This window comes from Rhinopithecus bieti, unplaced genomic scaffold (genome assembly GCF_001698545.2).
Source record: "Rhinopithecus bieti isolate Rb0 unplaced genomic scaffold, ASM169854v2 scaffold_6944, whole genome shotgun sequence".
Taxonomy (NCBI): Eukaryota; Metazoa; Chordata; class Mammalia; order Primates; family Cercopithecidae; genus Rhinopithecus; species Rhinopithecus bieti.
Window position 1 is genome coordinate 91,268 of NW_016805767.1, and position 14,667 is coordinate 105,934.

A 14,667-nucleotide genomic window follows, 5' to 3' on the forward strand; every position below is an offset into this window, starting at 1 on the left:
TTTTTTGGAGACATAGCCTCACTCTGTAGTCCAGGCTGGAGTACAGTGGCATGATCTTGGCTCACTGCAACCTCCACCTCCCGGTCTCGGTTCAAGCAATTCTCCTGCCTCAGCCTCCCGAATAGCTGGGATTACAGGCATGCACCACCATGCCCAGTTAATTTTTGTATTTTTAGTAGAGACAGAGTTTCACCATGTTGGCCAGGCTGCTCTTGAACTCCTGACCTCATGATCCACCTGCCTCGGCCTCCCAAAGTGCTGGGATTACAGGCATGAGCCAACGCGCCCTGCTTGATTTTTTATTTATATTAGCACCAAACTTTTAAGAATTAAACTTAAGAAACAATCTTACAAGTAATAAAAATATTTAAGAATAAGTTTAACAGCAGAAATGCAATTACTCTACACTGAAAACTACAAAACATTGCTAAAAGAAATTAAAGAAGGCTTTATGGAAATGAAGAGATGTGTCATGTCAATAGATTGGAAGATTCGATAGTGTTAAGATGGCAGCATTCTCCAAATTGATCTATAGATTAAACACAATTCTAATCAAAATCCTAATAGGATTTTTTTGTAGAAATTGGAAAACTGATTCTCAAATTTATATAGAAATTAAAAGAAGCCAGAACAGCCACAATTTTGAAGAACGCTATTGGAGAATTTACACTACCTGATTTCAAAACTTATTGTAAGTATTACAGTAACTGATATAGTGTGGTATTGGTGTGGGGACAGACACAGACAAATGATACAAAATAGGAAGCCTGGAAATAAACAGGTATATTTACAGACAACTGATTTTCAACCAAGTTTCCCAGATAATTCAAAGGCAAGGGGGTAGTCTTTTAATAAAGGGTTATGGAATAATGGGATATCTATATGCAAAAAAACGGTGAGGGACAATTTAGATACTTATTTCAAATCACACACAATTGTGAACTCAAAATAGAATATAGACCTAAAGGTAAGAGCTAAAACCATAAAACTTCTAAAAGAGGCCGGGCACAGTGGCTCACACCTGTAATCCCAGCACTTTCGGAGGCCGAGGTGGGCGGATCACAAGGTCAGAAGATCGAGACCATCCCGGCTAACATGGTGAAACCCCGTCTCGACTAAAAAATACAAAAAACTAGCCGGGCGTGGTGGCGGGCACCTGTAGTCCCAGCTACTCGGGAGGCTGAGGCAGGAGAATGGCGTGAACCCGGGAGGCGGAGCTTGCAGTGAGCTGAGATCCGCCGCTGCACTGCAGCCTGGGCGACAGAGCGAGACTCTGTCTGAAAAAAAAAAAAACAAACAAACAAACAAAAACTTCTAAAAGAAAATCTCCGTGACATTGGATGAGGCAAAGATTCTTAGCACTGTCCAAAAGGAAAAGTTGTTAAATTATACTTTATCCAATTTAAACACTCTGCTCTCCGCAAAACATCACTAGAAAACCAAAAGATTAGCCACACACTTGGAAGCAATACTTGCAAATCCCATAGACGTTAGTATAGCAATGATTGTTTTAATTAACATGAGTGATAATTTTCCATTTGGAAGGATGCTGTTTTAATATATGTAGTGTGGCACTACATAAATTTTAAAGTGAAATAGTTCTGAATTTGAATCACGGGTTAGCCCCTGCTGATCTGAAAGGATTAAAGTATATTGCTTAACCTTTCTGGGCCTCACATTTCTAAGGAAATCTGGAAAAAGGCAATCTCATGAGAATGTTGTGAAGATTAAATGAGATAAAATTTGTAAAAACGCCTAGTAGACAGCCTGAAACACAAAATGGTATTCTAGAAATTTTCATATTTCATGTGTTCCCAAAATGTATTAAGGTAGAAGGTAGCTATTAAAAAGTATATTTAATAAGTTATGTTTGATAAAATAGAATTTGCTTTTTTCTAATTATAAAAGAATGCATGGTTTTCATAGAGATTTTGGATATAGAAGAGTACTTTTAAAGAATAAAATCAATTGCAATTCCCAAATCCTGATGATCACTATTGATATTTTGATATATTTTCTTTCAAAATCGTCCAGGCATACATTTGTGGGCTTTGGATCTTGTTCTTTTCTTTTGTTATAGTTCTAAATTTGAACAGTTAGACAGTCAACAAAACATTTGCGAAAATTTTGGCAGTAGTAAGCATTTGTTGTCAGCTGAAAATTTTCCACGTTAGCAAGTAGATTTGTGTGTAAAGACGGAATAATATTGGGCAGAGTGTAAAATTATTTTTTTCTCTCTCTCTCTCCCCCCTCTCCCTATTGATTTGCCTACATATCCGTTCCATCCATCATCTGTCTATCCTCTTTGCAACCATTCATCCATCAATCTATCCATCCACTCATCCATTCATTTTCCTATCATCTATCCATCCATTCTCTATATCTTTATACGTCTAACTATTGGTCTTAGAATGCAAATACTGAAGTGAGTTGAAAAATGAAGTTACATTCTTCTGAAAGAAAAATTCAATTAATTTCTTTAACAATAAAATATGGATTTGTCATTTCAGTTTATACAGAGGACATTTTTTATAAATTGAATGGAGGAAGTATCAGCTCCAACATTTGACAAAAATGTATATAAAGCATACCTTAAGGTAAAGGAATTTTATTTAAAATGTAGTATAGTCAAAAGTGTATTGAAAAGGACAATATTTTCATTATCCAATTATTTCTGAGTGTTTTTTGTTTTTTGGGTTTTGTTTGTTTGTTTGTTTTGAGATGGAGTTTTGCTCTTGTCACCCAGGCTGGAGTGCAATCTCGGCTCACTGCAACCTCCACCTCCTGGGTTCAAGTGATTCTCCTGCCTCAGCCTCCCAAGTAGCTGGGATTACAGGTGCATGTCACCACACCTGGCTAATTTTTTGTGTTTTTAACAGGACAGAGTTTTGCCATGTTGAGCAGGCTGGTCTCAAACTCCTGACATCAGGTGATCCATCCTCCTCAGCCTCCCAAAGTGCTGGGATTACAGGTGTAAGCCACCATGCCTGCCCCTGAGTGTATTAGGCTTTCACTGGATTTTGCTAAGCAAAATAGTAACTACTATAAATATTTTTGCATATTCCTCCCGCAAAAAAATGAGAAAGTAAAAGATGATTGATTTAACATGTTTTTATAAGTCAGGTAGCGTCTAGTTCTTTGCTTTCAATAAAATGGAAGGGGAACTTAATGAAATTGTCAGGTTATACATCATTTAAAATAATTTTCAATGATAATTTACTCCAACATGTTTGGCATTTACCTCAGAAGAAGTTCAAAGAATTCTGTGACATTGCTATATCAAAAGTCCTTCAATTCTGATCTATTTATTCAAGTAAACATGTTTTTCAGTACTTACATGTTTAACAATGAAAAAGAGGAACAAAAGTGATGCTGAACCTTGTCTCTTTACATGAATAAGTAGTATTTCCCAACAGACATAGGTACCAATCAAAAAGGCTCAATAATGTCATTAAGAGGTGCAATTCCAATAACATTTTACCTTTATCATCTAATAATAGTTTATCAAATTGGCAATCTATTGTTTAGAGAAGTTAATTTTACTAACAAAGAAAACTCAATCCAGACTCCAAACTTGAAGTATCACAGGAAATTAAAATTTTTATTTAAGTTTTAAACATGCTTTTAGTACTGAGATCAATACCAATACTTTATTGATCAATAGTGGGATTAAAAAATAATTTCAACTATAAAAACACATTGCATTTGGATAAAATTCTGTGGTTGAAGAAGAATTCAAGGAGGTGGGCTTTTCAATTCAAGAAGAGGAATTATCAATGCAAAATTAATCAGTGTGAAATAAGAGTTTGGCCATATATTTTTAAGTGGATGAGACTAGATAGAAATCACTATAGTATTTAGATCCCTTTGGATACACTAGAAGGTTACTCTAACAGTTCCACTGTAATATTTGCAATTGTTCCAAATTTATATCCTTTGTAACTAGATTGATATCCATTAATAATTTCTTTTTTTTTTTTTTTTTTTTTTTGAGACAGAGTCTCACTCTGTCGCCCAGGCTGGAGTGCAGTGGCCGGATCTCAGCTCACTGCAAGCTCCGCCTCCCGGGTTTACGCCATTCTCCTGCCTCAGCCTCCTGAGTAGCTGGGACTACAGGCACCCGCCACCTCGCCCGGCTAGTTTTTTGTAGTTTTAGTCGAGACGGGGTTTCACCATGTTAGCCAGGATGGTCTCGATCTCCTGACCTCGTGATCCACCCGTCTCGGCCTCCCAAAGTGCTGGGATTACAGGCTTGAGCCACCGCGCCCGGCCTCCGTTAATAATTTCTTGTTGTCCATTAAAATGTGTAAGTTCATAGCTTTTCAAGTTTATTTTAGAAGATACAGAGTTAAACACAGAAAACCATTAGTTAACAGTCTGCACTCTAGACTCTACTTCTTGAATTCTGTAGTCTGTAGTATGGCCTTCAAGGTGCTTCACAATCTAGCCCTTTCCTACCTCTCTCACTCTTCCTTTCTCACTGACTCTGAATTTTAGTCTTGGCCAACTCTTCTCTTTCTTACTTCCAATTCTTAAAAAACTCCTATACATGGAAAACTTTTTCTCCTTTTTCTGATGAATGAGTTCCTCCTATCCCTTAAGACTCAGCTCCTCTGAGAGGCTATCACTGAGAGGTTACACCAGCGTGCCCCCAAAGCACTACCAGGTCCCTCTATCACAATACTTACGGGTTTCTCAGATTGTTTATTTATGTATCAGTTTGCCCCACAGGTCTGTGACTTCTTTTATTCACATGTGTCTCTTCAAGCTTTTGGGCACATAGTAGGTGCTGAAAAGTGCATGTTGAATGAATGACAGGACGAATGTGTCCTGACATCCTCACTCTCATTTTTTGATTATTCATTTTTAGTAAATTTCTAAATCAGCTAAACCAGTCACCGTACGTCTCTTAACACAGTCTGCTCGTTTCTTCTCACTGCCTTACTTGGGCTCTGCTCACTCATCAATGCCCTCAGCCTTTGTTTTCTCCACTAATTGCCCAAAACAGTGCCTCTCTGGTTGACAATGTTCTGGCAACGTTGGCAGCTTTGAACCCACTGAGCATTTTCTCATAAAAACAATGTTGCAAATAGTAGTTAGGTTAGGCCACAGAGTGTAATCTACTCAAATGTAGTGAAAACACTAGTTGTCTGCAATAAAAGAAGATTCAAGCCGATGAAAGTAAAAATGTTGTTGATAATGCAACATATTTTCCAAAGATGAGCTTCTGTGCCTTTATTTTTTAAAGAGTTCGTGGAGAAGATGTGTCTTCCCTGTGGTGGCCTTAGTAGATGGGAGATGAACTAATTTTTGCTAAATGCCTGCTTCGTGCCAGGCACCATGTGCATTTTATGTGTTGTATCACATAAGTCTCACGACACTTTTGCCAGATGTGCAGATAGGCTTTGCTGTATTACAAACCACCCCACACTTACACGACCATCATTTATGAGCCCAAGATTCTGTGAGGTGGGCACAGTTGGATAATTCTTCAGTTGGTCTCCTGGAGCTCACTCCTGCAGCGGCGTTCAGCTGGTAGATGATGAAATGGCAGGGCAGGGTGATCTGGAATGATCTGGGTGATCTGTTGACTGAAGCACCTCGGTTTTCCATCATGGGGCCTTTCCAGCAGGTTGGCTCAGGCTCACGGCTGCAGTGTCAAAGAGGGCAAAAGTGGAAGTTGAAAAGCTTTTGGAGGACTCAGTTCCAATCTGACACACTGTCCCTTCCTTCACATACTGGTCAAAGCAAGTCACAGGCCAGATTCAAAGGGCTGGGATATAGACACCATCACTTTACGGGAGGAAGTGCAAAAACTATGTGGCTGTTTCTAATATACCAAACAAGGGGCATTGTTATTCCATTCCGTGGGTGCCAAAATCCTGCCAAATGCACCAATTCATAAGTAATAGAAGCAGTATTTGAGCCCAGATCTCTCTAAACCCCCAGTTCTTCTACTCTGTACTATACCAGAGCACCTTAGGTAGCCTTCCTTTTCCTCCTTTCCATTCTCTTTCTTTCTCCTCCTTTGCCTCTCTCTATCCATGTCCAGACTCTAAGAGGAGGAAGCAGAAGAAAGAAAGGGTAGGATGCAGTGAGATTCACACCAGAGTTATGTGCCACGCTCTCTGAGTAACTAGCATCTTAGGGAAACAAGGCCAGCAGTAAGACACATTTTAGGTGAATATTTTTACATCTTTCTTTCTTGTTTTCTTTTCACCAAATATTGTGTGCAAGTCCCAATTTCCTCTGTTACTAGCTGTATACTTGGCAAGGTACTTACCCACTCAGCCTCCATGTGCTCATCTGTAAAATGTGAGTAATAATTCCTACATCTATGAGTTGTGAAGTTCGAATGAGATAATAATATATGCAAAAAAACATTTTGAAAACCGTAGGGCACACACTAGCAATGCGATGAATTATTCATGCTTCTACTCGGGGTCAAAAAGGAAGTATAGTCACGCTGACTGTGGCTCTGAAAACTGCCAGGTGCTTTTAAGGCTTTTCAGCGAAGTGTGGGTTTCAGACAAATGGGAAATCTAATAGACCCCTCTCTGCAGTTGGCTTCATTTCCAGCCAGCACAGATATGATTATAATTAGAGTTTCAAGAGTCTGTTTCACATCAAAAGGATTCCTTGGCCCAGTCTGCAGTCTACCTGAGGTATGTGGCCAGACGTGATCCCTGTGGCAGGTGTTTTTATTCGGGCCCATTTGCTTCTTTTCCTGTGCTACCAGGAGTGTCTGTTTCTATTATACTCATTATTTTCAGATACCAGGTGAGAAGAGACTTTCCATATGTGAGATTTCAGATGGTGACCACTGAGCAAAATGCATAGCTCTCGCCCCCTCTCCTCACTTCCTAAATGAACAGCAACTCAGACAAATTCACTTTAACAGAGCCAGGCCTTTTATTAGAAGCCAGAGAATAGTCTGTAATGGTAGGAATTACTCTGCCGATGCATTTCTCCCAGGAAAAACATTCGTTAGCCTGTCAAGGAAGTGAAACCTCTTATTAGAAACTGTAGAAAAGTCCATTTCTCCATTTTTGCTGCTAAAGGATTCAGAACACATCTCACTGCACACCTGAAATTAACAATTCAACTGGAAGGAGAGGTGAGCCCACTGGAGACAGGTGGAGATGGCTGAGTGAGCAGGACTCCAGATCAGAGCTCAGCCCAACCTGGGTGTTCACGATTTCAAACCCCATTATGGCCTTTTCTGCAGGGTGCTTTTGATCATCATAACTCTTCACTGGGCAAAGTGATGATGGCGGTAAGACTCACCCAGTGTTCAGAGACAGATTTTTTTTTTTTTTTGCTTCTTTTATCTAGCTAATGATTTTCCAATTTTAGCCAGCAGTTCTGAGAAGCCACAACTGTCATAAGAGTCCTTGATGGGATTTCTCTGAGTAAAATTCAGAAGAAAAGCCCACATGTGTAAGTACAAAGAAGCAGGTTGCTTTCAAGCTGCCCCATTCGCCTTGCATTTATCCTTCTAAGCCATGGATTAAAACAAATGCTAATGATGGAGTTGAATTTTCAGGGAGAGGAAACAGCATCCAAGGTTTATGATCACTGGGGTCATAGGAAGGGAGACTCCTCAAGGTCAGACTCCAAGGAAAGTTCACCTTATGCCCTACGGTCACCCACTATTCCTGCTGCACCAAACTATTGTTGGTTTTCAATTCTTGCATCTCATCAAGTCTATTATGCCATTGATTGCAAGAATATTATTTTAGATATTAATGAGAAAGAAAAGTTGCTGCTAATTAAAGTGAGAAATATATGGGGAAATATACCGGGATGTTTCAGGCCACCAAGTCTTGTTTCTTTCTTGGGAGTGCCTCTTCTGTCACCTGCTCTTCTCCTACCTGTTATGGTCTCTCCAAAATCACATCTCCCCTAGCTTTTGACCGGTATTTACTATCCAGTTCATGTGATTTTTGGAAGTTCACTGTGAGCTTCCTGTGAACAAAGATCATATTTTATTCATCTGGGGCCCATCAAAGCCATGAGAGGACACAGTGCGCCAGCACTTCTGCCCCTTCAACCACTTGAGGATGCAGCAGGAGGTGCCATCTATGAAGGAGAGAGCAAGCCCTCACCAGACACCAAATCAGCTGGTGCCTTGATTTTAAATTTCCTAGCCTCCAAAACTGTGAGAAACGAATTTCTATTATTAGAAATTACACAGTCTCAGGTATTTTGTTATAGCTGCGTGAACAGATTAACATACAACCCAGTCTCCATCATATTCTTCCTTGATTGTGAGCAGCAGCACATCATGACCACATGCTACAGAAGCTGCTGTTTGGCTCTAGAGAGGGCACTGGTTGTTTCATGCCAGAATGAGGAGTGGAGCCATGTCCACAAGTGGAGACTGGAACACAGAGGAAGTAACTTGGGTGAGATGACTGAGCTGGGAAGCAACTGAAGGTGCATCCATTAGCCCTTTGCTAGGGAGCCCCCAGCAACCAACCACTGTAATGCAACTCATGTGGCTCTTCACTTGAGGCCAGGAGTTTGAGACCAGCCTGGCCAACACAGCAAGACCTCATCTCATATATATCTATATACACATACATTGTGTGTGTGTGTGTGTATATTATATTGTATTACATATATATAACATATATATATAACTTAAAGTCTCTTGCCTTTATTCTCCAACCCAGGCACAGTGCCAGGAACTTAGAGATGATAAGACCTCATTCCTGCCCTCGAGGAACATATGGTCTAACTTTAAACTCTTAGAAATAAAGTTTCAGAAAGGTAGGTACCTTGTTCAAAGTCACACCGTTTGTAAGTGGCTCAAGTTTATGTCAAAGTCTCTCTCTTTTCAACTGCACCATACTGCGTCCTCTTATCACATAGCAATATAATTACTTATCATTAATTTTTAGTTGTAGTTGTTAAAATTTATTTAGCTTCACCTTTCACCCATCTTAATAGGTGATTATCAGAGACATAAACCAGGGTGTAAAAGTACGTTATTAATGCCAAAAATATTTACTTGTATTAAATGCATTGGATATATTCATAAATAAAAGTGAAATTGGTTATCTCTGGGTGGGTTGAGTGATGTTTATTATCTTTTCTTATACTGTTCTGTATTTTATAAAATTTAAAAAATAAGTTTGCATTGTGTTTGTATTTTTGGAAAAGTTATTTTTTAAATAAAACAAATATATAGGAAAGCACAAGACCATAAAGTGCTCATAAGCGTCAGCTACCAAATTAATTGCAATTAAGGAAATCCTCAAGAGCCATGCATTAGGTTAGAAACACAGCCAATCAACCTTGATAGTTAATGGTGATCAATGCATCCTCAAGTAGGTATTCTCAGAGCCCAGGAAGACCGTGGTAATCCAGATTTCACTGTTGCAGATGTGGTGAAACTTTCTGTCTGTCCAGAGACAGGGGACAGAACATCGAGGCCAAAACACCATCAGACATTGCAGCATCTAGAAAGTAGAAGTCTCTCATTTCTTCATCGGCAATCTCTCATTTTATAGAAGATTTTACTTCTTTATGTCTAGAAATGCCCAATTTTATTGTTCATATCCATTATCAGCCACCTTCCCTTAAGGAATCCTGCTGGAAATTTGGTTTAAATGATACTATGTGTGTAAATGTGGGTCTCTAGCTCCTTGCACAGATGGACAATCATGAGCCTACTGCTGGCCCAGGCTCCCTGGAACATCTTTTGTAGGACATAAACCTTCCTTTGCCTCCTTAGAAATGAACCTCTGCCAGCAAGTGTCCATTCTTCTTACTGCAATGGGATCTAACAATTTCTTCTCACATATTGACTCATCTTTGACCAACCACTTGTTTATAAGGAAAAAAAAGAGTCCCTTTTCTCTGGAAAAAAAGGTTTGGCTTTCCCCTGCTGCTCAGAAAATTAAGCAAGTGATAGAATCTTCTAGGAATGTCAGCCTAGGAGCTCTAGGCATTCACACTTACCACATATCAAAGTAACAGAAGGAATATATTCCTAACTTAATACAATTGTCCACCTAGACACTTACCATGTTCATGCATGCTTTCAAGTAGTATGCTTTGTAGCTGTGAGGTAAAATGATATTTTACAATGTGTTATGATTTCAAAGACACACTCAGTCTCACTTTTATCTCATTTAACCATCACAGCAGCCCTATGGGAAACATATTACCTGCTTTGCAAGGAGGAAACCAGGTTCAGAAAGGCCACATGGTGAGTTCAAGATTACTAAGTCAGAACTCAATCCCAGATCTTTCGACTTCAAATGCTAGGCAATTTCCATCGCTTTTCCAAACTTAAAAATTGTATCCTGGATTCTCCTCCTACCAAGTGAATGTGTAGGATGGGAATGATCCTATTCTGCAGCCATCTACTGCAGAAAGGAGAGAAAGTGGGGGAAGAGAGAAGCTAATATCTGTTGAACTTCTGCTCCATGTGGGCTGTTTTCCTTGCACTAGCTCATGTAAACATCATCACTTTCTCCGTTTTGGAAAGGCTGGCCTTCTTAAGGACACACACACACACACACACACACACACACACCCCTTCTTTCTCCTGTCTCTCCAGTTCAGTTTTCTGTAGGACACTAATGACATGTTCTTGTCCTCCCGGGCAGGGTGTGTGCTGGTGGTGTCTGTGATTGAACAGCTTGCTCAAGTTCACAACTCGACGGTCCAGGCCTCGATGGAGAGACTTTGCAGCTACCTGCCTGGTAAATATGGGATGGGTCATGCTGCTGGGGGTCTGCTTGTCCTCTCACTCCTGAGTCATCATGACTGCCTTTACTTCCTGCCCATGCTGACAGAGAGAATCTGATTATGCTATTTCTGTAGGTTGATATTCTTATGGGGCTCATAGAAATTAAAACAAACAAAAAAAATGATCTAGACAACTTCTCCCTGACATTCATTTTCCATCATGGCACAATGAAATTGCTGTGGACCCTTAGGGAACAAACTGTTGAATGGCCGCCACGTTACTAATAATTTGCTTACCTACTGATCATTGCCTTAAGTACTAAGAAGTCAAAATAATGAATAAAGAATTTTATGTTAACTTGACCAACATTCACATTCCAAGATGTACACCTAGCCCTACCAACACAGAGCTTTGGGTTGGGAGAACAATTGATCTCAAAATTTCAAATGGGAAAATAATCTAGAACATTTCATTAATTTAAACTGGATCTCAATAAAGTACCTTAGGCCGGGCGCGGTGGATCAAGCCTGTAATCCCAGCACTTTGGGAGGCCGAGACGGGCGGATCACGAGGTCAGGAGATTGAGACCATCCTGGCTAATACGGTGAAACCCCGTCTCTACTAAAACTACAAAAAACTAGCCGGGCGAGGTGGCGGGCGCCTGTAGTCCCAGCTACTCGGGAGGCTGAGGCAGGAGAATGGCGTAAACCCGGGAGGCGGAGCTTGCAGTGAGCCGAGGTCCAGCCACTGCACTCCAGCCTGGGCGACAGAGCGAGACTCCGTCTCAAAAAAGAAAAATTAAAAAAAATAAAAATAAAGTACCTTATACACCCACCAAAGGAAGAAACTGATTGAGTTCAAGCAAGTTGCATATTTGTTTTTCAATATTAGTAGAAATAAAATATTAATCATATTTCCATTATAGAACACTGTTACTCGAACAGTCATAATGAATAAACTTTTTTGAGAGTCAAATTTTTATTCACTTAATGGGAACTAATTCATCTAGGGTGCCTACATTATTTTTTCTGTTAAGTCAGGTAGCTGGAATAATGGCAATTGTATCCTTGATTGACACAGTACGCTGTGCCAATAGCATCAAAGTCTTTTCAGAGAAGTTATTGCCTTTAGTCATAATATACATTCACAGGCTAAAATGTTTAGAATTCAAAAACAAAGACTGGGAGAGGATAATACACAAACACGTGTGTTTAGAATGTCCCAAATGGACCGTTAATATTTTAACATATTCACATCATAATTGCATCTTTCTTTTGTGAAGTGAAAACATGGCACCTATACTTGGAAAGCTTCAGCTTTCCCTTCCTCCAGTTCCATTCTCCCCTGCCCCACCTCCCTAGCAGGAACCCCTTCACGTGAACTTAATGGGTATCGTTCTTGTCAAATTTTATATTTACACATTCACTTGTATGCATTCATGAATAATGTGCAATATTGTTCTGCCAGTAATTTTTTTGGTTTTCTTTGCAAAACAAGACAAAAGTAGAAAACCATGCAAAGCAAATGTATAGCTTCATCAGTTACTGAAAGATGAACGCCCTTGTAAACATAGTCTGGGTCAAGAAAGAACAGATCAATGGCCTCCTCTGAAGTCCCATTCACATGCCCCATCCCATCCTCCCCCTGCAAAAAGCTCAATGTGCTGATTTTTAAGGTAAAATTATTTTATTGCATTTCTTTATAGCTTTATCACTCAGTGGGCATCCCTAGATTCCATAACCCTGCCCAGTATTTCAAATTTTGATGTGTCTTTTGAGTCTTTTTTAATCTATAAGTTTCCTTTCCACCCCTTCCTTTTTCTTATCACTTAGCTGTGGAATTTGACCTGTGGAGTTTCCCACAGTCTGGATGGTGTTGATTGCATTCCTGTAGTATAATTAAGTATGTTTCTCTGTGCTCTGTATTTCCTGAAAACCGTCAGCTTGATCAGAGGTTTGATCCTATTCCAGTCTGACTCCTTTGGCAAGCCTATAAATGATATTGCTTTCTTTCATCAGGAGGCCGCCATAGATGCTTTTATCTTTTATGTGTTTTCTTTTCTTTCTCCTTCTTCTTTTTTTTTTTTTTTTTAGACAAGGTCTCAGTCTGTCGCCCAGGCTGGAGTGCTCACTGCAGCATTGACCTCCTGGGTTCATGAGATCCTCCTGCTTCAGCTTCCCAAGGATCTGAGACTACAGGCATACACCATCACACCAGCTAATTTGAAATTTTTTGGAGAGACAGGGTCTCTCTGTGTTGCCCAAGCTGGTCACTAACTCCTGGCCTCAAGTGATCTGTCCACCTTGGCCTCCCAAAGCGCTGAGATGACAGGTCCGTTGTGAGCCACTGTGCCAGGACTCTCTTTTGGTGATGGTCGCAGCTGTCGATGTTCAATTATCAGATCTATTAATTTGTTGGGATTTTAAATCTGTGATATTCAAATCTATTATTTATTTCTTATTTATTAATTGACATATATTGGACACTTTCTCACATCATATTTTAGAGACATTTTTCCCACAGTACTTAGTGGAAAGGCATCTAGGAAAGGCAGGATAAATATTTGATTCTTTTCTTGTATCAGTTTTCAAGGTAATGCATTGGTTTTCTGTTATCATCTCACAGCAAGCAATTAGTTTTTCCTTAAAATATCATGATAAACTTATGAACTTAAACATACCGATGGGTTTCAGTCAAGTGCAATTATTATCCTTATGAAGCTCAGATGATCCCATTGAGCTTTGACCAGTGGCACCTCCTTCAAGCTGACTGAAGTCCTTTGCACATGAGCCTCAGTCACCTTCAATAGTTTCCTCACTAACTGGTATGACAAAGTGTTCCAGCCCTATCTTGTACATATCAAGCCCGAGGCTTGAAATCACTCATGTCTCTTAAAAGCCCTGGTTTCTTTTAGTGAGAAATAATGACCATAAACCAGATGCTTAGGAATGTTCATTATTGTTACCGAATTGGCCACTCTTTTTTTTTTTTTTGAGACAGTCTTGCTCTGTTGCCCAGGCTGGAGTGCAGTGACTCGATCTTGGCTCACTGCAACCTCTGCCACCCTTGTTCAAGCGATTCTACTGTCTCAGCCTCCTGGGTAGCTGGGATTACAGGCGCCTGCCACCACACCTGGCTAATTTGAGTTGACCATTCTTTCTAGGCCTCTTCAGTGGACAGAAATAGGAAACCTATGTATATACATTTACACATGTCAACTTTAAGATAAAATATCTGAATTCATACTGACACTTCAAATTCAAGTTCAGAACCACAAAATTTTTTTTCTTAAAGTCTTCTGTATTGTATCTATATCTCCTTTCCACACAAAGTCTCAATTGTAAAGCACAAAGGGATTGATAGAATTTAAATCTCCAATCATTACTCATTTACCTATCCTTCCTTGCACATAAACAGTTTCAGAATATCAATTCTAATGCTACCATCATTAATATATTTTCTAATTCTTATGAGCAATTAAAATTTTTTTTTGCATCTGCCTTTCCCATTTCTCTACCCTTTTTAATCATTGTCCTACATTATCTGAGCATATAGCCACTGCATATAACACCCGTTCCCTTTTCACCTCATTTAGTCTTAGCTGCATCAGCACTTAATGATTAATGTTCACCACCAGCCCTTATATGAGTTGTCTCTCTAGTTGAATTGTTGTCTAAAGTTCATTCCTCCAGAAAGGCTCATAGCAACAAGTATTACTTGCATTCTTGCATGTTGATAACAGGCTGTCTGTGCCCTTTATACATGAAAGTCAAGGCTTTTCTGTATATAAAACTCCTTGGCACATAATGTCTTTCCCTGAGCATCTTAAATATAGTATTCAAAAGCCTATTGATAATCTAATTTACCTTGTCCTTCCAAGTTATTTGCTGTTTATACTTTGAAGTTCAGAGGATTTTTTTTCTATAAAATTCAGTCATCCAACTAGAAGATAACTTGGTGCC

The 14,667-nt window shown here is 39.5% G+C and overlaps 1 protein-coding gene across 2 annotated transcripts in view; it reads left to right on the top strand.

The window, feature by feature from the left end:
• The window catches only part of AOAH (acyloxyacyl hydrolase), a 206,613-nt gene that overhangs the window by 24,542 nt on the left and 167,404 nt on the right, over positions 1-14,667 (top strand). For both annotated transcript variants that reach the window (XM_017873700.1, XM_017873701.1), the window contains exon 2: positions 10,623-10,718. In XM_017873700.1, coding sequence (XP_017729189.1) covers positions 10,623-10,718 — 96 coding nt within the window. The remainder of the gene's footprint in view (positions 1-10,622; positions 10,719-14,667) is intronic.